General features: G+C 42.4%; 2 protein-coding genes across 5 annotated transcripts in view; one reads left to right on the top strand and one right to left on the bottom strand.

The window, feature by feature from the left end:
- The window catches only part of LOC116827057 (cyclic nucleotide-binding domain-containing protein 2-like), a 19,705-nt gene extending 3,287 nt beyond the window's left edge, over positions 1-16,418 (bottom strand). Inside the window, exons 1-7 of one of the 2 annotated variants that reach the window (XM_075073103.1) lie at positions 16,205-16,418; positions 14,556-14,922; positions 12,934-13,013; positions 12,097-12,214; positions 9,409-9,572; positions 7,054-7,145; positions 902-978 (exon numbers count right to left, since the gene is read on the bottom strand). In XM_075073103.1, the coding sequence (XP_074929204.1) occupies positions 917-978; positions 7,054-7,145; positions 9,409-9,572; positions 12,097-12,214; positions 12,934-13,013; positions 14,556-14,918 (879 nt within the window). In that variant the 5' untranslated portion in view covers positions 14,919-14,922; positions 16,205-16,418 and the 3' untranslated portion in view covers positions 902-916. The remainder of the gene's footprint in view (positions 1-901; positions 979-7,053; positions 7,146-9,408; positions 9,573-12,096; positions 12,215-12,933; positions 13,014-14,555; positions 14,923-16,204) is intronic. The other variant, XM_075073104.1, reaches the window with a different exon arrangement.
- Positions 16,419-18,048: 1,630 nt separating this feature from the next.
- VHL (von Hippel-Lindau tumor suppressor) lies at positions 18,049-22,732 on the top strand. Of its 3 annotated transcripts, none has more exons than XR_004374204.2 (4): positions 18,121-18,337; positions 19,076-19,198; positions 19,728-19,977; positions 21,482-22,732. XR_004374204.2 is itself a non-coding variant. In XM_032784234.2 (3 exons), exons 1-3 carry the CDS (start codon positions 18,052-18,054, stop codon positions 19,883-19,885), a joined length of 567 nt encoding a protein of 188 aa, XP_032640125.1. In that variant the 5' UTR covers positions 18,049-18,051; the 3' UTR covers positions 19,886-22,732. The 3 variants fall into 3 exon arrangements, 1 of the variants encoding a protein (XP_032640125.1); XR_004374203.2 differs by having other exon boundaries at positions 20,811-22,732; XM_032784234.2 differs by having other exon boundaries at positions 18,049-18,337; positions 19,728-22,732.
- The last annotated feature ends 3,057 nt before the right edge of the window (positions 22,733-25,789 follow it).

Here is a 25,789-nt window from a genome sequence, read left to right as displayed (position 1 = left end):
GGCCATCCTGCAGCAAAAAAACTTCAGGACCAGACTTCAAAGAGAAACTGCTGAGCTTCAGTTCATCTGCAAATTTGACACCATCAGCTCTGGACTAAACAAAGACTGTGAATGGCTTGCCAGTTACAGAACCAGTTTCTCCTCCCTTGGTTTTCACACCTCTACTGGTAGAACAGGGCCCCATCCTCCCTGATTGAACTAACCTCGTTATCTCTAGCTTGCTTGCTAGCATATATATACCTGCCCCTGGAAATTTCCACTACCTGCATCTGATGAAGTGGGTATTCACCCATGAAAGCTCACGCGCCAAAATGTCTGTTAGTCTATAAGGTGCCACAGGATTCTCTGCTATCCTGAAAAATAATAATTAAAAGGGTGGAGTGAGGAGAGGAAAAGCATATAATTTTAAAATATCAATTTAGTTTTTAATCATTCTTTAATTTCAAATCTTCTTCTCCCCACGTCTATATTTAACTAGGCAACAGAGAATATGTTTTGTGGTATTGAAAATAAATCAGCAGATAATAAAAAGTCACACATTATAAAAAGTCATCTTATTTATACAGGACTCTATATCCCACAAGACAGATATCTCTCCACCACTGAAACACAGCTGGAGTGCAGAACAGTAGCCAACTGGTGCACAGAATGCAGCACTACAGTGCTACCAAGTAGAAATGTTACCCGAGGACACTTGGACAAACCTCAGCTCTCAGGGGAAGTGTGTGGAATTTTTAATTACCACAAGTGTTCGAGATTTCAATTTTGTGTCTCTTCTGCGTGACACACACAGTAAATTGCATGAAACTCATTTTACCTACCTTGCAAAAACAACAGGGTGACTCAAACCTATCTTGCTGTTGATGTATTTCAACACCTAGTGCACTGTTTTGTAACTCACCCCAAATGCATCCCCTCAACTAAAGAACCAGGCAGGCTTTACTTGGCCACTGTCATTGTTCCTCTTGATAACTGTTGCTACAAAGTAAAGATCACCACGAATTAGCTGTTAACTTGTAAATCAAATAGGGGCTTATTGTGCAAACAAGTTAGCATTTTTTCTAGACCCCTTGTGAATGTGATGTGAAGGCTCTTTAAGTATGAAAAATATATGTATCATTATCCTGCTTGTTGTGAGCTTCAACAGAATATTTTCAAGCAGTTTTAATCCAAAATGTATGTTTTGCAAAAAAACAAAAAACAAGAAAACAAAAGTAGGGAGTGGAAGGTACGTTTACAAAACATGACAAATGATAGGGACATAGTATTACTGCTTTCTTGTAAACTTTACATGATCACACAGACTCTGACTCTTTTGAAGGGTACAAAAGGTCTGGAATATTTCCTGTAGTGCAGACTGGTATTAAGAGCTTAGAGAATTATTTACATAACACAGGCATTTCCTGAACACTACCAAATATGCAGCTGAGAAGAGTCTAAAGTGCGTGGCAACATGTTTCAGATGGCACAACATGTTGCCCAGGAGACAGGTGCCTAAACTCAGATCCTCTGAGATGTGTACTGATCTGATACAAAATTCCTCTTGGAACTACAATTTTTATAAACAAAAAATACTCTCAAATATGCAAGGTACACGTCTGTTTCATTGTTTCTACTAGGTGTGAGCAAATTATGATTAGATGCAGAAGATATGCTGCATAACTACTCATGTTACAGTGTGAGGAAACAGATGTATTTAAAACATGAGTAGTGCTCTACTCCTTCCATTAACACGTGCACCTGCACTCAAACGCACAATTTCTGTCAGGTTTAGTGAATGTTAATGTATGTGTAAATAGAGAAAAACAGACCCCCAGGACAAATTACTGGATCCCTAATTCCAGCTAATGTGGCAAAACTTTCCTGCCAGGAGGCCAAATCTTGTGAGAAACAGAGCACCATGGTGCTCAGCGCTTCACAAGATCAGGCTCACTGTGCTGCAGTTTGCAATTCAAAAGAACAGAGCCATAAGTTTTCAAGAGACAGAATAAAAAAAATGTAAACAAAGAAACCTGTTTGAAATTCTAATGGATTACACTGAAGATTAAGTTTAAATCCTTCTCTCTGCCCTGGTCTACACTACAAGTTTAGGTCAAATTTAGCAGCATTACATCGATTTAACCCTGCACCTGTCCACACGACGAAGCCGTTTTTTTTATTTAAAGGGCTCTTAAAATCGATTTCTGTACTCCTCCCCCAACGAGAAGATTAGCGCTGAAATCGACCTTGCCAGGTTGAATTTGGGGTAGTGTGGTCGCAATTCGATGGTATTGGCCTCTGGGAGCTATCCCAGAGTGCGCCATTTTGACCGCTCTGGACAGTGCTCTCAACTCAGATACACTGGCCAGGTAGACAGGAAAAGGCCCACGAACGTTTGAATCTCATTTCCTATTTGGCCAGCATGGCAATCTGCAGGTGAGTGCAGATCTCATCAGCAAAGGTGCCCATGATGGAGTCCCAGAATCGCAAAAGAGCCCCAGCATGGACTGAATGGGAGGTACAGAAACTGATGGCTGTATGGGGAGACAAATCCATGCTATCAGAACTCCATTCCAAAAGACGAAATGCCCAAACATTTGAAAAAAATCTCCAAGGGCATGAAGGACAGAGGCTATAACAGGGACCTGAAACTTAGGGAGCTGAGGCAAGCCTACCAAAAAAACAGAGAGGCAAACAACTGCTCTGGGTCAGAGCCCCAGACATGCCACTTCTATGATGAGCTGCATGCCATTTAAGGAGGTGCTCCTACAACTACCGCACCCTGTGCTTTGACTCCGTCAATGGACTAACACACAACAGGGATGTGGGTTTGGGGGATGACGAGGAGAAGGTTGAAGATTGCTCACAGCAAGCAAGCGGAGAAACCATTTTCCCCGACAGCCAGAAACTGTTTCTCACCCTGGACCTGGAGTCAGTACCCCCCAAACCTACCCAAGGCTGCCTCCGGGACCCACTAGGTAGAGGAGGGACCTCTGGTGAGTGTACAGTAGTAAATATTATACATGGTTTAAAAGCAAATGTGTTTTAAGGATTAATTTGCCCTGGCATTCGCGGCTAGTATAGCTACTGGAAAAGTCTGTTAACAGGTCTGGGGATGCAGCAGAAATCCTCCAGGGACACCTTGATAAAGTTCTCCTGGATGTACTCCCAAAGCCTTTGCAAAAGGTTTCTGGGGAGGGCAGCCTTATTCCATCCTCCATGGTAGGACACTTTAGCATGCCAGGCCAGTAGCATGTAGTCTGGAATCATTCCATAACACAGCGTATAGTTCCGGTGTTTGCTGGCATTCAAACAACAACTGTTCTTTATCTCTCTTTATCAATGTCAGAGTCCAGGAAAGCACAATATGAACGCGAGGAGAGGTGGTGGCTTGAAGATAAGTGGCGGGCTGAAGATGATAGGTGGCATCAGCTTGGTGACAGAAGGCGAGAGGCAATGCTGAGGCTACTGGAGGAACAAACTGATATGGTCTGGCGTATGGTTGAGGTTCAGGAAAGGCAGCATGAGCACAGACCGCCGCTACAGCCCCTGTGTAACCAACCCCCCTCCTCCCCAGGTTCCATAGCCTCCTCACCCAGACACTCAAGAACGCGATGGGGGGGCCTCTGGACACTCAACCACTCCACCCCAGAGGACTGCCCAAGCAACAGAAAGCTGGCATTCAATAAGTTTTAAAGGGCAGTGTGGCCTTGTCCTTTCCTCCTCCCCCATCCCACCCAGTGCTTCCCTCCCCTCCCACCCCTCCCAGGCTACGTTGGCAGTTATCCCCCTATTTGTGTGATGAATTAATAAAGAATGCATGCATGTGAAGGCAACAATGGACTTTATTTGCCTTGCAAAAGGTGATCAAGTGGGGAGGGAGGGTGTTAGCTTACAAGGGGGGGGAAGTAAAGTGAACTGCGGGGCTGAGGGCAGGTGCGCGTTCGATCAACGGAGAAACAAACAGAACTTTGACACTGTAGCTGCCGTCATGAAACTGGGTTTCAAAGCTTTCTATGCATGGCACCACACACCTCCTGTATTCGGCTAACCCCTGGTGTCTGGCTGCGCGTAATCAGCGGCCAGGCGATTTGCCTCAACCTCCCATCCCGCCATAAACGTCTCCCCCTTACTCTCACAGACATTGTAGAGTGCACGGCAAGCAGTAATAATGGCAATATTGGTTTTGTTGAGGTCTATCCAAGTCAGTAAACTGTGCCAGCGTGCTTTTAAAAGTACAAATACACATTCTACCACCATTCTGCACTTGCTCAGCCTATAGTTGAACAGCTCCTGACTACTGTCCAGGCTGCCTGTGTATGGCTTCATGAGCCATGGCATTCATGGGTAGGCTGGGTCCCCAAGGATAACTGTAGGCATTTCAACATGCCCAACGGTTATTTTCTGGTCTGGGAAGAAAGTCCCTTCCTGCAGCTTTTGAAACAGACCAGAGTTCCTGAAGATGCGAGTGTCATGTACCTTTCCCGGCCATCCCACGTTGATGTTGGTGAAATATCCCTTGTGATCCACCAGTGCTTGCAGCACCATTGAAAAGTATCCCTTTTGGTTTATGTACTCACTGCCTTGGTGCTCCAGTGCCACGATAGGGATATGGGTTCCATCTATCACCCCATCACAGTTAGGGAATCCCATTGCAGCAAAGCCATCCACTATGACCTGCACATTTCCCAGACTCACTACACTTGATAGCAGCAGGTCTTTGACTGCGTTGGCTACAGGAGCGGTGCGAGGGTTTTTGGTGCCCTAGGCTCACCGGTCCCGCGGCTCCGGTGGACCTGCCACAAACGTGCCTGCGGATGCTCCACTGGAGCCGCGGGACCAGCGGACCATCCACAGGGACGCCTGCGGGAGGTCCACCAGAGCAGTCTGCCACCCTCCCAAATCCTGGAGCCCTAGGCGACCGCTTAGGTAGCCTAAATGGAAGCGCTGGCCCTGGTTGGCTACTTGGATCACAGCAGCCTCCACAGTAGATTTTCCCACTTCAAATTCATGCCCGACTGACCGGTAGCTGTCTGGTATTGCAAGCTCCACAGGACTATCGCCACTCGCTTGTGAACTGCGAGGTCTGCTCTCATCTTGGTATTGTTGCACTTCAGGGCAGAGGAAAGCAAGTCACAAAGTTCCATGAAAGTGCCCTTATGCATGCTAAAGTTTCGCAGCCACTGGGACTCATCCCAGACCTGCAACACTATGCGGTTCCACCAGTCCGTGCTTGTTTCCCGGGCCCAGAATCGGAGTTCCACGACATGAACCTGCCCTTTAACACCATGATGCCCACATTGCTGGGGCCCGCACTTTGAGAGAAGTCTGTGTCCATGTCCTCATCACTCTCGTCACCACACTGCCATCGCCTCCTCGCCTGGTTTTGCTTTTGCAGGTTCTGGTTCTGCATATACTGCAGGATAATGCATGTGGTGTTTACAGTGCTCATAATTGCCACAGTGATCTGAGCGGGCTCCATGCTTGCTGTGCTATGGCGTCTACGCTGAAAAAAGGTGCAAAATGATTGTCTGTCGTTGCTCTGATGGAGGAAGGGGCAACTTGGCTTACAGGAAATTAAAATCAACAAAGGGGGTGGGTTTGCATCAAGGAGAAACACACACAACTGTCATATAGAATAGCCCCCTCAAGGATTGAGCTCAAAACCCTGGGTTTAGCAGGCCAATGCTCAAACCATTGAGCTATCCCTCCCCCAACTATTCATGGAGGGAGGGAGGAGAGAGCAAATGAATACAAATTACCGTAATACAAAACAAATCTGGTCTCTTTCTTGTTTTGATCCACTCCATCTTTCTTATACATCTTAGGCTGGCAGCAGATGGTGCAGTATGACTGCTAGCCATCATCATCACCTGAGTGCTTGCCAGAAGATGTGCAGTACGACTGGTAGCCATCGTCATCTCCCGGCTGCTTGCCAAAAGACGGTGCAGTACGATTGCTAGCCATCCTCGTTGCCTGGCTGCTTCCCAGAAGATGGTGCAGTACGACTGCATCTCCATGAGATGAAATTTAAAAAGAGAATGACCTGGAATCACTCCCATTTATGTCCAGGCACCCCTGACTGACCTCATCAATGTCTGCCAGGAGCACCCATGTCTGCCCAGGTGCCCCCAACTGACCTCACCGAGGTCGGCTAAAAGAGCTCCCAGGAGATGATAATGACAATGGCTACAAGTCGTAATGTACCGTCTGCTGCCATAAGACAATGAGCTGCTGCTGTGTAGCAATGCAGTGCCATGTCTGCCAGCACCCAGGAGATGCACGGTGATGGCGAGCTGAGCAGGCTCCATGCTTGCTGTGGTATGGCGTCTGCAAGAGTAATGCAGGAAATAAGGCTCAAAATGATTGTCTGCCGTTGCTTTCACGGGTGGGGAGGGAGGAGGGCCTGATGACATGTACCCAGAACCACCCGTGACAATGTTTTTGACCCATCAAGCACTGGGATCCCAACCCAGAATTCCAACGGGCAGTGGAGACTGCGGGAACTGTGGGATAGCTACCCACAGTGCAACGCTCCGGAAGTCAATTCTAGTCTCGGTACTGTGGATGCACTCTGCCGAGTTAATGGTCTTAATAGTCTTAAGTCGGGACACACACAATCGACTATATAAAATCGATTTCTAAAAAATCGACTTCTATAAATTGGACCTAATTTCGTAGTGTAGACATACCCTCTGTCAGACAAAAGAATTCTGGAGGAATTATCTTTGGGCAACATATGTCTAATTTTTGGTTTTGGCTTATCTATGTTTGAAAGAGGCAAGGAAGCTTAGTATCACTGCTGATCAAAGGTCTCTATCCACGATGCAGCAATTCCTGTCTGAAGTCAGAAAACAAGGCTCTCCCTACATAAGGTTATTGCGCTATCTGCCAACTCCACTGAAGTTCATTTTAAAATGCTGTAAAACATTCAAAAGGCCTCTTGTAAAGAATCTTAAGTAGAAGAAACACTGTACACCCTTCACATAAATAAACTGAACCTTAATTTAATTGGGCTCCCCGAGGCACAGTAATAAATACCATTTCTTATTTTTTTAATAATCTACTACCTACCAGATCCTGAGAGACAGATATAGAAGGAGTGTGGTGTGTAGCCCTGTTGGATCATCACTTGGCAGGATTCATACCTAGAAAGGACAGATTCCCTGAACAATAAAGAGTTTAACAGTGTTGCTATAGTTCCAAGCTGTTCTGAACATCTTGAATCTTCAAAGTCTTAAGTTCATTGCTAAATCACAGACCCACATCATCTCATTTTGTTTGACATGCTGCGGTATACTGGAAAGAGCACTGGCTGGTGACTCAGAAGACCTGGATTCTAATCCCTGCTCTGCTACTGGCCTGTTATGTGACCTTGGATAAGTCACTTCACTTCTCTGTGATTCAGTTTCCCATCACTAAATTGATTATAATCTCCTTTGGGATCTATGGATATAAGAGCTAGATACTATAATTATTATTACTAGGATTCCCACTTTTGCTAACACTGATGGAGCTGCAGCCATGGCAGGAAAAGTGCTAATATAAGTAAGGCCTGGTTGGGAGTTGTAACTTACATTTTATTTCCAAATTCCTGACCCCAAAAGGGCAGATTTTCATCTATACTGTCACACAAACACACTGGATAGTATAAATGCTTGTATATCAAAGCTCAAATGTGAAAAGTGAATGCAGTTTTGGATCCTGATTTGAACATACCAAAAATTCAGGGCTGTTGTAATAATTGGGCCTACATATTTACCCTAATTGTGAGCTCAACAGTGAAAAGAGAGTAAAAGTTCATAAAATGTCCCAGTAACCTATAAGAACAAATGTGGAATGGAAAAAGGTGCAAACGCAAGACAGAAAGACTTTGAATTAGTCCAAAAAAAAAAAAAAAGGCCTAGTGATATAATGCAAGGACTGCATTAAGATCATGTTTGGTAAACAAGAAAAGTCTGAGAACAAAAATCAATGACTCAAAATTGGTGTGTTGGAAATTAGGCCTAATCGGTAAGGACAAAATTGGTGGCTTTTCCACCCATCATTACCTTTTGGAATCCTTAAAGAAAGATTGCAGGGAGTAAAAATGGATACTGGAGCAAGCTTTACCATCATGGCTGCCATTCCCACTGTCTTCTGACACCCCAGGCCTTCGTCATCCTGATCCTGCGAGATTTCCAGACCAGGCCAGAGAGAGGGTCCTATCTGACGCTGCCACTTCTCTGGCTGAATCCCAAACACTATCTGGGGAGTCAGACAAAAAAAATGCCCCCCTACTCCTTGTGTGTTTTCCTTCCCTACCTTATTTCTTCTCTTCCTATCCCGCTCTTTTTCCCCTTCTGTCTAACAAGAGTCTAGCTTAACCATTCACGACTGTATATTTTGCAACATTGTTGTGAGCCTGTGACCAGAAAGGCAACTAAAAGCAACACCCTAAACAGTTCAATGCTGGTACAAGTTTGCCAGGTCTCAGGGTATGCCTACACTACCCGCCGGATGGGTGGCCAACAACCGATGACATGATAAATCAACCCCCGAGCACTCTCCCATCGATTCCTGTACTCCAGCACCGTGAGAGGCGCAGGCAGAGTCGACGGTGGAGCAGCAGCAGTCGACTCACCGCTGTGAAGACACCACGGTAAGTCAATCTAAGTACGTCGACTTCAGCTACATTATTCACGTAGCTGAATTTGCATAACTCAGATTGATCCCCCCCTAGTGTAGATCAGGGCTCAGAGTAGCAGATCAGACCATGCTGTGTTTCAGCAGTGAGAAGTGTAAGTCAACACCAGAGACACAAGCTGCATTTTCTACTTTTGTTGTTCCTTTCTCTTCCCTTTCGTGTGTGTGTGTCTTGTTTTGTCTTCTTAGGAAACCGGACTGGACTTAAACAATAACAGCGATAACAACACTCCAACCCTTCTCAACTAACGTCTCTTTTCTCCCAAAAAGAACAGTTATTACCACCTTTGATACCATCTAAAAGACTATCAAATGCGGAAGGGTCTTTTAAAAACCCTCTCCACCTAAAGCGAAAGGGAACAAAAATGTTAAAATTAAAGCCTTACTTAATATTTTACATTTCAAATGCTTTAGCTGTTTTTCCTCCTTTTCTGTATCTTTGTGGTAGTGTAAATCATCCTGCTTGTCAATGGAACATTAGTCATGGTAAAGACCCTATACAAGACCACAAGTTATCATAAAAATAAAAACAGTTCAGCAATTTTCTTGCCTTTATTCAACATCAGCACTATAGTGTTTATTGTCCTACACAAACTGGTTAGATGTCAGCCCATACAGTAACTTATACTATTGCTGCCTTTGATCTGCTGCCCAAAACACTGACCTGTTTTGCCTGTACAGCAGAGCTGCATATGACTTTACCAATTCAGTCTCTCTCCCCATAGGATTTATCCTCCTTATTACCTTGAATACCATCCAGCCTTTGCCACCTTCTTCTGAATCATTGTGGAGTAATTTCCAAAGGCCTTCACAGGCTGCAGGGTGATTAATATGTAGCTGATGTCCTTCTCACTTCGCTCCTGAGGACACTGACGAAGAATATGTATGGCACGCTCAGAGATCCTTGACTTCAAGAAGGGAAAGTCAATTATTACAAAGCAACCAGTATGGTTCCTTTCTACACAGATGCTGTTTGGTATCAATACATTGCTATACTGCAGTCAGGTCTAGAGTATTGTGGTAATAATAATAAGACGACCACCCAGTTCTTATATGGTACTTTTCATCAGTAGATGTCCAAGTGCTTTACAAAGAAGATCAGTAGTTGTATCCCCAATTTACAGACTGGGCAACTGAGGCATGGGGAGGTGAAGTGACTTGCCCATGGTCACCTAGCAGGCCAGTGGCACGGTCAGGAATAGACTCTAGGTCTTCCGAGTTGTGCTCCAAGGGTAAATTGATAGATTAAGGATATTTTATATCCATCGGCGGACCATTATTTGATAGTATTATTTTCAAGACAAGTTTGTGAGCAATGAAGATTTGCAAGACTGATTAAACTTAATTAATGCTTGACTGTGATAGTCATTAACTTCAGTGTCAATCACACTTCTCTTCTGCTATCCGCAGAATATCTCATTTTAATCAACCAGTTTCAACAAATTAATTCATTCTATAGGCCTCAACCAAGTAAGTTAAAGGGAGTGCTTAAGGGCATATAGACATCGCATCAGTGTATGCAACTCCCATTCATGTCAATGTGAATTGCAGACACACAGGGAAGAAAAGGACTCAGAATTGTGACAAAAGTAGGAGTTGCAAGCCTGGATCAAGGGCTGCAAATGGTCGGAACTGCATGATCCTAGGAATCAATCGTGAGGAACCAGGTGAAATGTATAGCCTGTTAATTAGCACATGACTATAAAGCCAAGTAATTATTTTAGACTCATCATCAGGGGTATCAGCACAGGTTCTGGGATTTGTAATAGCTTTTATTTCCCCTCCCCTGGGATTTGGTAATGCTTCAAAAAGCCATTTACAGAGCAGCAATAATACATAATCTCATCTCCTTGGAGTATTTCATTTCCTGGATAGTAAAGATACTCTGACTCTGAGAACACTAGAGCTTGCATTATTATGGACACACCAATGGTTCCCTAAAAGGAGGAAAAGAAGCTTATTAAAAACAAACACAAATACTATGTGACTTGGGTTTACTAACTAACTACATACATACTTAGGTTCACCCATACAGCTGTGAAATCTGAAGCACAATTCTAAATAACAAACCTTGCAAATAATCTATGCCATGCTTCACATTCAAGACCAGATTTTTCAGGCAGTTTTGGCACATAAGCACAGATCCCCAAAGGCATGTTTACGTGTGCAATCATGATAACTTCATACCTGGCTGGAGTAAATGCATGATAAAATGAGGCACATTTGACACAATTAAACTGACACTGGCCTTTATGGATTTGTTCGGATGTTATTTTAGGCATTTAAAAGTGAATTTCCAAAAGAAAAGTTGTTCATATGCCTCACATCGAACATAAAAATGCACTTTTTAGCAATCTTTTTATCCTCCTCAGAAAAGTTCAAATGGTTCACAGTTCACTATGACATACATCAGATTTTCAGCATAAAGTAAAGGAAATTGTCAAATGTGCTATCTACATGTGTTGTATATGCTATTCATATGCCACTGCACATTGCAGGTAGGAAAGAGCACTGGTATGGAAGCAGGAATGCCAGAAAACTTAATTCCCAAGTTTCATGCAAAAAGAATGAAAATGTAAATGGCAAAAAAATGAGCAGGTACAATAAAACTGATGAAACAACAGCTTTATATTTATTGATATAAAATGCCTGCATCAAGGCTCCTAGACAGAATAGAGAGATTGACTGAACTGTAATTAAATTGCAACTGTTTGATTAAAACACCGATGAGGATTCAGCCACATTGGATTTTACACAAAAGCACTAGTTTCTACCATACTGTTCCTAACACTGCTTATGGTCTCATTAGAAGGGACTACTGAAACTCAAATGCAAGATTAAAAATTCACAACAAATTTGCAATTGAACCTTTTTCATTAGGAATATAAGATCTAGTCTGCACGGAAAGTTTTGCCAGTATAAGCAAAATATGCTATTCCAGCACGAGCACTTTTATACTGGAATAACTGCATCTCCACTAGCACCAGCTCAGCACTAGAAACAGTTTGCTGGTATAGCTACCAGGCAACCCCTTCTAGCGCAGACATCTTATACTGGCAAAAAAAATCCAAACTGCTTTTCCAGTATAGCTTATACTAGTTCCATGACCAAATAAGCTATACCGGCAAAAGCACTTTTATGTCAGCATAACTGCATCTACATACACGTTTTTACCAGTATAGAAATGTTGTAAAGAAATCGAACCCTTCACCAACTAACAAAAAAAGCAAACATTTCTAGGGTGATCTAGCCTAAAACCAGCTTCTTAATAGCCCTAGGACCATATGTTTTTGTCAAGGCATTATATTCAAATTAACAGGCCCTGAGATCACCCTTGTGTCAGTACATACGCAACTGATTAGGTCCAAGTTATCCAGTCTAAATAATTATCAATGAAGCCAACTAGAGGTGGTAACTCTGCTCTCTCCCTACCTGTTTTTTAGCCCTGAACAGTGTCACATCAAAGAGGATCTCTTCCTTAGACTGTTCCATGTAGTTTGATTGGGATTTCCATCTCTTGACTCTCTCAATCCCATAGTTGAGGTTGGCTCTAACAAAAAGACACACACTTGTTAGTGCAAAATCTTTCAGCTAACTAAAGACAATTTTAAGGCTTATAATTCTTGTCCACATCCAAACACCTAAGCATGGGTCTACAAATTACCAAGTGTATGAAAGTATGGAGATTAATCTTATTAATTGTGTCTTAATTGACCAATTCAAACGGCTAACACTTTTCTAACACTAGACCCAGCCTGCAAACCCATACACATAGCCTCCAATAGTTTTGTTACTGTCAATGGGCCAACCTGCATAAGCGAGTGTTTGAAAGATTGGGCCCTGGGTTATTTTTGTAACTGACACATCTCATCACTATACAAAACAAAAACTTCTCCTTTTCTAACTTGGCTATAATTTTTGGAACTGTAAATCTTCTGGTCATTTACATATAAATGTAGTAAACTAAATTCAGACAAATATGCAAAAAGGTTATGAGGACTCATGAAAGTAATACCCAATAAGCTCTAGAAGATCCATAGACAGTAACTAAATAGCAACACATTCATATTCTATAGTGTCACATAACTTTCATTTACCTGCTCCAAAGTTAACCCAAAATTTCGGACTATAATTGAACATGATGTATAATTGAAACAGAAGTGTTTACGTACTATGTACAAGGTGCTCAAATACCATGGTAAAGGATGTGATATAAAAGCCTAAGTAGAACAGAATAAAATGCATCACAAACAAATATTCATTACTCACAGTAGGTGGTGCTCTCTGTAAAGTAAGCAAAGCATAACAATGCTTTTAGCAGCTTTCTGAAATCTGAAGAGAAGATTTGGCTGAAAGAAAAAAGGAACCAATAGCCAGTTACTCTTGTTACCAGTTTCAGGTATTGTTAGTTACACAATAAGTATCATTACAAAAATCTTAGAGCTGAAGAATGCTTTTCATACTTGAAGCTCCTTATTAAAGCCATTCAGATAAAGGACTTATGTTTCCATGCAAAAGTGCATTTATTTTTCCTGTTATACTGTAAGCTGAAGTGGCAGAACTGCAGGTCTACAAAACTGTACTACGACTCATTGTCTTTTCTCAAGTCTTTTATTGGAACCTAGAAATTACAATCTCAGAAGAGGCCCAAGATCCCATATAGCCTGACAGCTTGTTTCTGACCAATATCAGATGCTTCAGAGAAAACCTTGATAATGCATGTAACCAGGCAATACTGTCCATGAGGAAAATTCCTCTTTACCCTAGTCCTGTAATCGGTATATGCCCTGAAGTATGAGGATTGATTGCCCTTGAAATATTATCCTCCTTTGAAAATCCCCTACCTCTTTTGGGAGAAATCTGTATTCCGAAAGGCATGAAAGGTCATAAACACAATCATGGTTCTACTGCACAAGGAAGTGGGGAATTGGCGGGGACACAGAGAAACTGTGCAGGGAGGTTCAGCACTATTGTGAACCAGTTTTCTGCAAAGCAGTGCAGCGGGGGCACTTAGAGTGGCCGGTAGGTGCATAACTTCATAGATCCACTGGTCAAACACTTCAGCAAGGGTACAGAGGAACCACAGCCTCTGTTGAATAAAAGTTTGAAACACCTCATTGAAACACCTCATTAAAAACACCAAAAATCATTTGACTAGGGACTAGATTTTCTTTTCATCCTCCCCTCATTCTTTACTACTTAGAAAGTTTATGTGGAAATAGGATATTTGTTTCTTGAGTCCTTCTGCCCCTGCTGCGTATTCCTCACCCTGTGACATTATAACCAGGCCCACAGCTCCCAACTGAAATCTCATAAGCAGAAGATTATGGGCCAGATTCTCCTTTCGTACACACCAGTGTAAATCAGGAATAGCTCCATTAAAGTCAATAGCCACATTAGTGTCAGATCAGAATCAGTTTTACATTGAGTGAGGAATGAGTGATGACAGCAGCAGAAGACGACTGGATAAAAGCAAAACGCCATCCTTCATGCAGCCATTCTTTTTAACAGAAGACAGAGAAAAGTGAAATACTGGATGTATTTCTCTAACAAGAAGTTAGTTCTAAGTTTTCCACATGGTTTAAGTCTATAGTTAAAAGATCAGATTTTTATCAACTTCTGGCAGTTTTACATAGGCGCAACATTAGATGCACTGACATGAAAGCCTCTTTAATTTATATCATACAATTATAACCACTGTATTGATACAATCTTCTCTCAGTTTCTGTGCAAAAAAATCTATTTTTGCTTACATATACACGAAATTGCTTCCTTAGTACAAAGGGACAAATTTATTCCTGGTTATTAACTGATGTTAATAGAGTTACATCAAGGTTAAATTTGGTCCTATCAGTCAGTCCCATATAAGACTATATCCTGCTTGTCCTCACCTGAAAGCATACCTGGTCTTCCTGGGCAGAGGACATGACCTCCTGCAGCGATTGGGAAAGTGCCCATCTGGTGTCTCCTTTGCCTTTAGGAATTCGGAACTTTTTCCCCAGCTTTGCTTTTGTCAGTCTCACCCTTTCCAGAGCCAGTGGTCCTGTGAGATTTCCCCTTTGGAAGATTCTATCAGTGAATCTGGATCCATGCAGAAGTTTCCCTGGGAGAAGGCAGCCACACATAGTAGGACTCGGACCAGAGATGAGCTTTCTTCTGTGATTCCTCCTTTTTCTCCCATTTGCAGAATCCTCCCCCAGAGCCTGGAGTGAGGCTAGGATGCTGGCTTTCCTTGTCTCTGTGTCTAGTAACATCTTGCTGCTGGAAATAAAAGACACAAATTCACACCAATAGCCTATTGAAAAATTACCTAGTTTTAAAAGTTTAGTTGCTACAAAAGCCACTGCATTTTGTGGGGTGGGGGGAAGGGGACACAAATATAGGCCAAAAAATATGCAAAGTCTCCTCCACTAAGGAAATAAATACATTAAATATTCCTTCTCCTCCAACGGTAAATAAAGGTAATAGCAAAAGAGAGAATGAGGCTCATAAATAAATAAAAACTGCAATCAAATTTCCAAATGCTAAATCCTAAATGTGGGAGGTCCAAACTGAAATAAGTTAGTTAATAAATGTTGCAAGGGAACTGTCAAATGTAGCTAATAAGATCCTGCCTCACTGATCTACTGGGAGAGATTTGGGAGGAGAGCTAGAAATAAAGCATGCCTCTTTCCGTTACTAATCCGTGATCCATTGCCCAGTTAACTCATACAGACAACAGACATAGCTGGTCTTAAAAAGCTCTGATTTACATTGTCCAATAAGGAGGAGAAAAAGGCGGACCTTCAGAAGTTCTGTTTCTGTTGCTTTGAAAGTTACAGCTTAGTATCCAGGGAAATGTAGCTGACAGGAACTTGATATATGGACCTTCCGAGAAGGACCCTCTTCCTCACAGGAAAGTACAGTACAGTGCATTTGGAAATAGATCTTTAGAAGACTTCTGCCCACCACATGCATCAATTACAATACACACATATTTTGACTCATTCATGCCCACACATACTTCCTTACACAATAGAATTTTCATACATAACCACATACACAAATCTATCCACTCCAATATACACATCCTTTCATCCACTTGTTTCATACACCATATGTACACCTATCAGACACATAGACCCATCCAAAGTAAACACTACACATGTGCACTCCCAGACACCTCACATTTACTAAAACTTATACATCCTATAAAGCACAAATATACATTCAGAATTTCTCAGAAGTACTTTCCCTACGGTCATCAAAACAGGTGGTGGTCTGTAATTTTGATAGTGAGTTTTTATTAGTAAAACTATTAAAATATTACTTTAAGTAGAGGGCCTGATTGTTCTCTAGAGCAGTAGCACTCATCTTTTCCAAATTACTGTACACCATTCAGGGGGCTGATTTGTCTTGCATACCCCCAATTCACTTCACTTAAAAACTACTTGCTTACAAAATCACACACACAAATACAAAACTGTCACATCACACTAGTATTGAAAAATTACTTACTCTCTCATTTCCAAATCAATTGGAATATAAATATTGTACTTACATTTCACTGCATATAGAGCAGTATAAATAAGTCACTGTCTGCACGAAATTGTAGTTTGTCCTGACTTCGCTAGTGCTTTTTATGTAGCCTGTTGTAAAACTAGGCAAATATCTAGATGAGTTGGTGCACCCCTGGCAGACCTCTGCATACCCCTGGCTGAGAACCACTACTATAGAGACCAATGATTTTTATCGTTTGCATTCAAAAAGCATGCATGATGCTCCTCTCCTTTTCTCTCTCACACAGAAATTTCTTGATATTATTAGGAATAGCTCCCTAAATTCCAGGGATCCTGAGGAAAAAAAATACTATGTGGCTATGTAATTAAAAGTTACCATACTGCAGATGCACAAGGGGCAATTAAAATTGCATGGAAACCTAAATTTCCTAACTTTCAGGGGTTTCACTTTGTAATGTAAATAATATTCTTTGAACACAGATTTGTAATGTCATTTCATACATCCTTTCCAATACTTAGTAATCATTTCAGCAAGGCTTTTCCAAACTGCAGTTGACACCACAGTGATAAAGAAAATTTCCACTGTATAATTTGAATGTTAATGTTGCTTTTTAACAAGCCAAGGTGGGTAATGTCTCTCATTAAACCAACATCAGCTAGTGAGAGAGAGAAGCTTTTGATTTATACAGAGCTCTTCATCAGGTCTGGGAAAGGTACTCTTAATGGCCACAGCAAAATACAAGGTGGAACATCTTCCTGGACCTGAAGAGCTCTGTGTAGGCGGAAAGCTTGTGTCGCTTACCAACAGAAGTGGGCCAATAAGGGATATTACCTTACCCACCTAGTTTCTCGAATATCCTGAGACCAACAGAGCTACAAGAACACCTCATACAACAGTGTTGCTTTTTGGGGACATGCTACTGTTACAATTCTATTGTAAGTGGTCAGTTTGATAGCACTAGTCAAACCTAATGATCCAAAGAAACAAGTATAGCATCATAACAGGAGTCTCACAATGAAATAAGTCCTAGTTCTTTGAAACCTTGCAAAAGACATATCCAGCTACTACATCCACAAACACTCAGTAGCTGAACACCCAGGAAATGAACATTTAAATTACACATAGGGACACCTAGCTTTACAAAAGCACCCTAACCTTTGGCGGCTTAAGGAGACCACAGAGAAAGGGGCACCTCTATAGTATGCAAGACCCAAATTGCACAGGGCTTTTTGGCTCACAACCAGCGCCCCCCCCCCTCGCCCCATGGAATCTGGAACCAGCTTGGGGCAGGTGCAATGCTAGATGGAACACATCCATCACCCTCCCCTCAGCCTAACACGTTAGCAGCCAAAGGGTAGGTGGAAATGCTTAGGATAGGGTGACCAGACAGCAAGTGTGAAAAATTGGAACGGGATGGGGGGTAATAGGAGCCACTATAAGAAAAAGCCCCAAATATCAAGCCTGTCCCTATAGAATCAAGACACCCGGTCACTCCCTCGCCACGTCTCCCATCCTCGAGCTGGGGAGGATCAGACAACGTGCTACCGTCTGATCCGCCTCAGCCCCTGACCGGTGCTCAGCCTCTGCCTGCCCCGCCCTCGTTTCCCCCGGAGCGCACCGCCCCTTCCCTGAGAACGCAGTAACACCCTCCCCGCCCACACGACACCCTCAAACAACGCCTCAAAATGGTAGCGGCCCCCGCCCCCTAAAAACTAAACAGGCCGCAGTACAGCTCACTACGCTTCCACACACCCCACCCCACCGCCAGGCGGCGCAGGCGCAGTAAAGTTAGAGCACAAGTGCCCTCAATCCCCACAGAGCGATGGCCGACAGGTCGCGCATGCGGGTTGGAGCCGGTTTTTTTCCCAAACGCTTCCCCACAGAGTAATGGCGTCAGTGTCCTGCTGCGCATGGGCAGGAAGGCCCCCGAAAGCCGCGTCGCAGCCCCGGGTCAGTGGGGGTTGGTGCGTCGGTTTGGAGATGCCACAGGAGCTGGCGGCGGGACAGAGGGGACGGCTCCTGCGCTCTCTGAACACCCGGGAGCCCGCTCACGTGATCTTTTGTAATCGGAGCCCCCGGGTGGTCATCCCCATTTGGCTGGACTTCGAGGGCCAGCCACAGCCCTACCCGCTCCTGCAGCCGGGCACCGGCCGGAGGATGTACAGCTACCTTGGTGGGGACGGGCGGGGGGTGCACATCTGCCAGGGGAGGAGTGTGGGGGTGCACAGCTACCTAGATGGGGGCGGGAGGTGCACAACTGCCAGGATGGGGAGGCGGCGGGGGGGTGCACGGTTACCACAGTGGGGATGGGCCCGGGGTGCACCTACTTGGGTGGGGGGTGCACACCTGCCAGGGTGGGGATGGGCATGGGGTGGACCTACCAGGGTGGGGATGGACAGGGGGTGTGTGCCCACCAGGGTGGTGATGGGCGGGGGGGTGCACAACTACCATGGGTGGGGGGATGCATGCCCGCCAAGGTGGGGATGAACAGGGCCTTTATTGAAGCAGAGGGGTGAAACTGATGTGCAAAGCTGAACTTTGGATGGATTTATAGCAGTGGATGCCAATAAAGTATCTGATTCAAAACAGCAGGTATTGCCCACCCTGCCTGTCTCGTGGCCACTGTTTTGATGTCCAAAGGGTCCATGGCTGCCTAAGTGTGTTTATTTAAGGAACTGGCAACATTATTTGCTCCTGGGAAATCCCTAGTGGACATCAGTTCAGACATCTATTTGAAATCCACTGACAGGCACACAAGCCGCAAGAAGAATTGAAACAGTTACTCATTCCAGAGCTCAATTTCATTTTAAAATAAATTACCTTCCTCATATTTATATACAATTGAAAGATAACATTAAAAACCATTAAAAATATAGCTCCTTTGTTATATTTAATCTCTGTTTTCTTATAGAACATCTTTGGCTGTTCAGAGATGCAGAAACAGATGATGGACTTCTTGTCAATCAGACAGAGCTGTTTGTGCCTACTCCCAATGTGAATGGCCAGCCCATATTTGCAAATATCACACTTCCAGGTACAACTATAAAGAGAGTTCAATCTGCTAGAATTGAAGGGGAAATTGATGAGCTAAGATCAGAGACCTTATTCTACTTTAGTACAAGGGAGGGTGTGAATGAATCAGATATTCAAGCAATTGATAAAAACTTTATATCAAAAATTGAAAACAAGAGATTCCTAAAGCAACATCATTAATTTCTCTTGAGTACAGTTATTTACAGAGTTTTGACATTATTTAAGCTTCCCCGCTCTCTGCATTTCTAATGTATCTTGTGATATATTTCATGATCCACTGGGGAGGATACATAACTGCGAATCAGAAGATCTGAGTTCTGCTTCTCTCTGCCAGTGACTCTGTGATATACCTAACCTCACTGGGTCTCATTTCTCTCCATTCTGGGAAAAGTAATACCTATCTCTCAGAAGTACTGCAGGCTAAATTCATGAATGTTTGTGAGATACTTTTGACATATTTGGCTGGAGAGTACTAGAGAAGCTCCAAGTGTCAAATTACATAAATATTAATCTTCTCTCTCTCTTTGCAGTGTTCAGTCTGAAAGAGAGGTGTCTTCAGGTTATTCGCAGTCTGGTAAAACCAGTGGACTACAGGAGATTGGATATTGTTCAGTCATTATATGAAGATCTGGAAGATCATCCCGACATTAGGAAGGATCTTCAACGGCTGTCTCTGGAAAGAAGTTAAATGATAAGGAATGGTGTTCCTGATTTAAAATGAACATCATTCATTCCAGACTCTTAAGTGGGGAAGAAAACTCCACTGGGAAACTACTGTGTGTAAGTGATGTTAACCACATTGAAACACATTTCAAGAGCTGATTATGTGTCAGGATATCATACCTGAAAGGTGCCTGCTCTCATTTGGTTTCAATATATAAAATGTATTAGGATGGCAAGAGCCAGATTCAAGAGATCAAATAGTATGTAACATATACCAAGTTTATGATGTTTCAGTTTAAACATAGTAGACTCAATTCTGCATGTAATTAAACCTATGCAGTCCTATTGACATCAGTGGCCCTGTATAGGTGGAACTAAGAACAGAATCTTGCTCTTTGTCTGTTTCAGAACAAATGTAACAAAAGATGTTTCTGATGTAGAGATACAGCACTGGCTTGCCCATGATCATTCTCTTTTGGAGGGTATAAATACAGACAATTTCCTTATCATTAGAAAGGATGCCACACCAAGGATGAATTTGAACTAGCTGCTTGAGTGATGAGGAGCCAAACACAGCACTTGTATAAGTGTGTATAACTCCATTGACTTCAGGGGATTTTGACCTCCTCACACAAGGACTAAATTTGCTCCCTGGGTCAAATTCCAATATTGCACCTATATGAGTATGGAATCTTGTGAATGGGATAGCCTGCCCCATCTTGCTCTTAGAGAACCTGTTCCAAAGCCCACTAAAGGCAATGGAAAGTGTGCGTGTATGGGCATAAGGAGTTTTCTGCCCCTTCTCCCTGCATTTGTGTATCTGCATCAGGGTTATCAGAATCTAGCACGTAGGGTTTAACAATATTTCTAGGTTAAAACACTTTACAAGGTCACTGGCTGGATGTTTTTCCCTTTCTTGTTGCTAGACCAGTTTATTAACTTACGTGTAGGACCTCTATGTATCACTTTGAGTTAATGTTTCCTGGCGTGTGGGGAGATTGCTTCTGATGATGAGTTGGCAAGGTTGGAGGGTTGTTTGAAGGCCAGAAGAGGACACAGACCAGGACATGCCAACTCAAAGCAGCACAAGACCCTGTCCCAACAACAGATCCAAAACCTGCAGACCTAACGCCAATGCTACAATAATCAATATCTCCCTGCAACACACCTTTTAAGATCCAAGGGTCGTAGACATGCTTATCACAACATGTGGTGTACTTTATCCAGCACATCAAGCGCCCCAGCAATAACTAGGTGGGTGAAACCAGACAATCACTGTGCTCTGAATTTAACTCTCATAGAGAAAATGATAAAAGACAAAAACACCATATCACCTATGAACGAACACTTTTTCACAAAGCGATCACTCCATATGTGACCTCTCAAACCTCATCCTCAAAGTAAACCTGCACAACACCTTCAGAAGATGAGCCTTGGAACTTCAATTCAGAATTCCATTGGATACTAAAAAGCCTGGACTTAACAGAGACTGGTTTTGTGGCTCATTACAACAATTTGTAATGCAACTTACTGCTTACTAATTGCTCACTTCATTTTAAGTGGTCTGCTATAGTATGTATGAACCCCATATGCTTAACAATCTGTCCCACCTTGTATTTAGTTCAGGCACTCTGGTTACCTCCTTGAGATCTGAGGAAAAGTTCTGTGCAGCTCAAAAGCTCATCACTTCCACCAACAGAATTTGATCCAGTAAGAAATATTACCTCACCTACTTTGTCACTCTCAAAGCCTGGGACCAACGTGGCTACAACAACCATGCAAATAACATATATGCAGGAATCCATCAAAGGTGTAAGTACTATGCGAGATGAGAAGCAAATCTTTGCATAATATTTTGCCATTGTTTAATCTTGCACATTTATTTCCAATGAAACAAAATGTATACATTCTAGGAAAACTGCTGTGAAACTAAATGAGTAAGAAGCCGTAGTGTAAATATTTGTCTTTTCCATTTTTGTAAATATTAGTTTATTTTTCCTTAAAACATTGTGAATTAACTGAGTTTTGTTCTGTGCCAGAAAATGTAAATACATATTAACTTGATATTGGGTTTTATTTTTTACATAGTTTTCTTGTGTATGTTTACCAACTACCTTTTTAGCCATATATTCTTCCATACTAGAAGGAACTCCTGGAGGTATTTTTAACCAACCACAAATGTACACTTTGCAAAACTACTGAAACAAAATCACCAGTTTACAAAATATAACTTACCTCTTCCATAGGCTGTGTCTATGCTAAACTTTTCCCCCTAAAATTTCCCTCTGTTGCTACTAATAATGAAGCTCCAATGTTGGGAGATCTAGTGTAGACAAGGTGCCAGCAGTTTCCACCATTAAAACCACCCTCTAATGTAGTTGTGGTAAAAATGCCAGTGCCTTGCCTACACTAGTATTCCACTCTTGCTACCTGTGATTGCTGCTCCACTAGTAGTAGTAGTAACAATGGGAAATACTAAAAAAAAAAAAAAAAAAATCTGATGTAGACAAGGCTACGTAGATTGGATTCAGATTCGGACACTTGATAATTTGTCCAGGCCCTAAAACTTCCTTCTTTTTGTTTAAAGTATGGCAAATTACATACTTTTAAGGTTCAATTCTACAAACACTGGGACAGATTCTTTTTATCAGTGTTGTTCTTTTGTTGTTCTATATTTGTCCAATAAATGTATTATAATCCACTTAAAAAAACAGCCTATTTTGAACTGACTTTTTCTAGTAACTACTAGATCTTAGGTTTGAACATGCTTTTTTGGGTTATTCCTAAACTTTCTGTGTAATATGGTTCTAAGTTACATAGATTTTATGTACTCTTGTGACTATCAGGATAATTAAAGTTTGTGTTAAAATTACTCCATCAGTCTGTGACTAGCTGTTTTTAAATTTATGAAAAGTAATATTTTCAGGTTATAAACATTCAGTAATACTTTATATAGGACTGAACATAATTAAAGGGCCAGATTCACTGGTCTGCTGGAGTGGCGTAAAGCAGCAGAGTATATTGGTGCATCTGCCCCAGAAGCAACAACTTACCAGAAAATACACACTTAGGAGCCCAGTGTTGTGTCTTGGGTGACCTTTTAGAAGTACACCTCTACCCCGATATAACACAACCTGATATAACATGAATTCAGATATAATGCAGTAAAGCAGCGCTCCAGCAGATCAAAGCAAGTTCAATATAATGTGGTTTCACCTATAACACAGTAAGATTTTTTGGCTCCTGAGGACAGTGCTATATCGGGGTAGAGGTGTATCTATAAGATACTAAGGCAACTTAATTAAACTTTTAATTAGTGTTGATTCCGCTAGGCAATTGATTTTTGCAGGTTTCTTGTCTTAATTTTAAGACATGTTTCACCGTGGGTCAGGGCCAGCTTAGCTGTTTAGGAAAAATACCAGAACAGAATATGTAAAGTTTGATACTCTGTTCTTGGCTGTTCAGGGAAAATTCCAGCTGGCCCTGATCCACAGTGTACCTGAAAGGAGAATTTTTGCTTTAGCTTTTAAAAAAAAATCTGGAGGGAAGCATAGTGACAAGCAAACAAACGATGGAACCACATGTAAAATGTACTTTAAATCAGTGGGAGTTTTGCCAAAATGTGGATTAGAATTTAATTTTGTACAGCGCTTGCACCCCATTTTGCATCTGATTATGCAAACTGCCAAGCACTGTAAGCGAAGCCAGTGGGCGTTGGGTACTTAATACCTTGCAAAGTCCATAAATACTCCTAAGGCTCTTCCACATCCAAGATGAAGGGCTTATGTAACCTTTCCACACCTAAATGAGTCCAGTTTCTGTCATTTCTTTCATTCCTAATGCACTGAGGTCAAGTTTACGCTACTGCCTAAGTCGATATAACTTACATCACTCAGGGGTGTGAAAAAAAAACATACCCTCCAGGAGATGCAAGTTTTACGCTGTCCACATTGGCGCTATGTTGGTGGGAGAGGCTTTCCTGCCGACATAGCTCCTGGTTCTTGATAATGTGGAGTAATCATTCCAACAGGAGAGTGCTCTCCCGTTGGTATAGCATGTCTTCACCAGACACACTCCAGCAGTGCAGGCTGCATTGCTGTAGTGCTGTACTGTAGACTTGCCCTTATTCTTCCCATGCTTTTTGGGAAAAGTGGTTTATTCAACACATCAGTGGGTCTCTGAGGGTTATTTTATTATTTGTATTATAGTAGCATTGAGAAAACACAACCAAGATTAGGGTCTGACTGTTTTAGACACTGTTGTTGGGGCTGACCGCAAGTTACCTTGGGCTGTTACAAGCATAGTTCTAGGGGAGCTAGTACTGAACTGGCTTTGAGCGATGGGGCTGGCTTGCAGCCACTCAGCTGAATAAACAAGTAAAGAGATAAGGAAGGCCTGAGAGTATTGAGTGTGGGAATAGAGCAGCAGTGTCTTCTGCCAGAGCCTGCTTGAGGGTGAATACACCCCTCCTTTGAAGGAGATGGTGATAAAAACAGCTATGAGGATTGCATTAGATGAACAGTCTCATCTATGGACCTAGGCCTTGCGGGTGCCCAGGAATTGCCCACACTGGAGCAGCGCTTGCTACGAGCCCTCAAGGACAAGGCTGGAGGGTCAGGGACTGTCTGTAGCAGAAGAGGCGTAAGCATTGATGCTTGCTTGCTTGCATAGTTGCTGGAAAGCACGTATTTAGTAACACGTGAAGGCTGGGAAGCTTATTATAGCTTGGCAATAAAACTGGTTATACTTATGCATCTGGTGTGGCTTCATTGAATGTATCTGAGCCCTCCCCTTTGGCTCAACAACTGTACGTACATAGAGTAAGAAACACTTTCTGCCCTGAAGAGCTTATTACATATATAGACAAAGAAAGTATTCTTACTCTCATTTCACAGAAGAGATTAAATTATTTGCCTAAACTCTCGAGGTTATGTCAGGAACTGAACCCAGAGCACCTAAGTCCCAGGCCAGTGTCTTAACCACACGCTATAGTCTTTCCCTTGTTCTCCACAATTGTTTGTTCTTTCTTCTTGTCATCTGGATTTGTTAAGACCTGACCTACTTTCAGCTCCCATCTATTCAGCTGATGTAACCTCATTTTCCTGTTGCCAAAGCATTGGTAATATTTTTTCTGTTACATCAGTTTTTAAAAAATGTTGACCAGTTCCTCTTCAAAATGAGAAGCAGATATAAATGTATCAAATATTAATTTATAAATCTGTTTTTAGTGATTCTTGAGTCATGTGGCAATGTCATTTTGGAGCTATTCACAGTATGAATGTAAGAGCAGGTCTATGTGATACTGTCTATCGCTATAACATACATGAAAATGTCTATCAGTATATTTAATACTATCCATTGCCTGACCTAGTCATAAAAATTGAATGCTAATATTGGCATTGAAGCTTATCACATCCTCACCATACCTTCCGTGCCGCAATTCAGAGAGTCTATCTTTTGAGTGTATCTAATTTTCCGTGGCCCAGAAACATCCTGACATCAGAAAGGACTTCATATTTATCTGCCACTGGAATTGCAAGAGCAGTATTTCATAACAATTCCTCACATCAGTATGATTTAATTTTTCAGCTAACTCATGGTTTATATTAGGGATCGGCAACTTTTGGCATGCGGCCTATCAGGGAAAGCCGCTGGCAGGCCAGGAAGGTTTGTTTACCTGTAGTGTCCGCAGGTTTGACTGATCGCAGCCCCAACTGGCTGCAGTTCGCCATTCCCTGCCCTTGGCTCACCATGCTGCCCTCTTCTTGTGGAACAGCAGACTAGCCTGTGGGCCTGTCAGTGGGCAGTTTTCATGAGCACCAAATTTATTTTTAACAGAGGATAAAGAAATAATATGCAATAGTTTTATACTGGTGATAAATTAGCCCGGCAGTGTGCCATACACTCTATATCAGTATGGTTTGATTTG

The sequence above is a fragment of the Chelonoidis abingdonii genome, chromosome 17, assembly GCF_003597395.2.
Source record: "Chelonoidis abingdonii isolate Lonesome George chromosome 17, CheloAbing_2.0, whole genome shotgun sequence".
Classification (NCBI taxonomy): Eukaryota; Metazoa; Chordata; order Testudines; family Testudinidae; genus Chelonoidis; species Chelonoidis abingdonii.
This window is presented reverse-complemented; position numbering and strand designations above follow the sequence as displayed.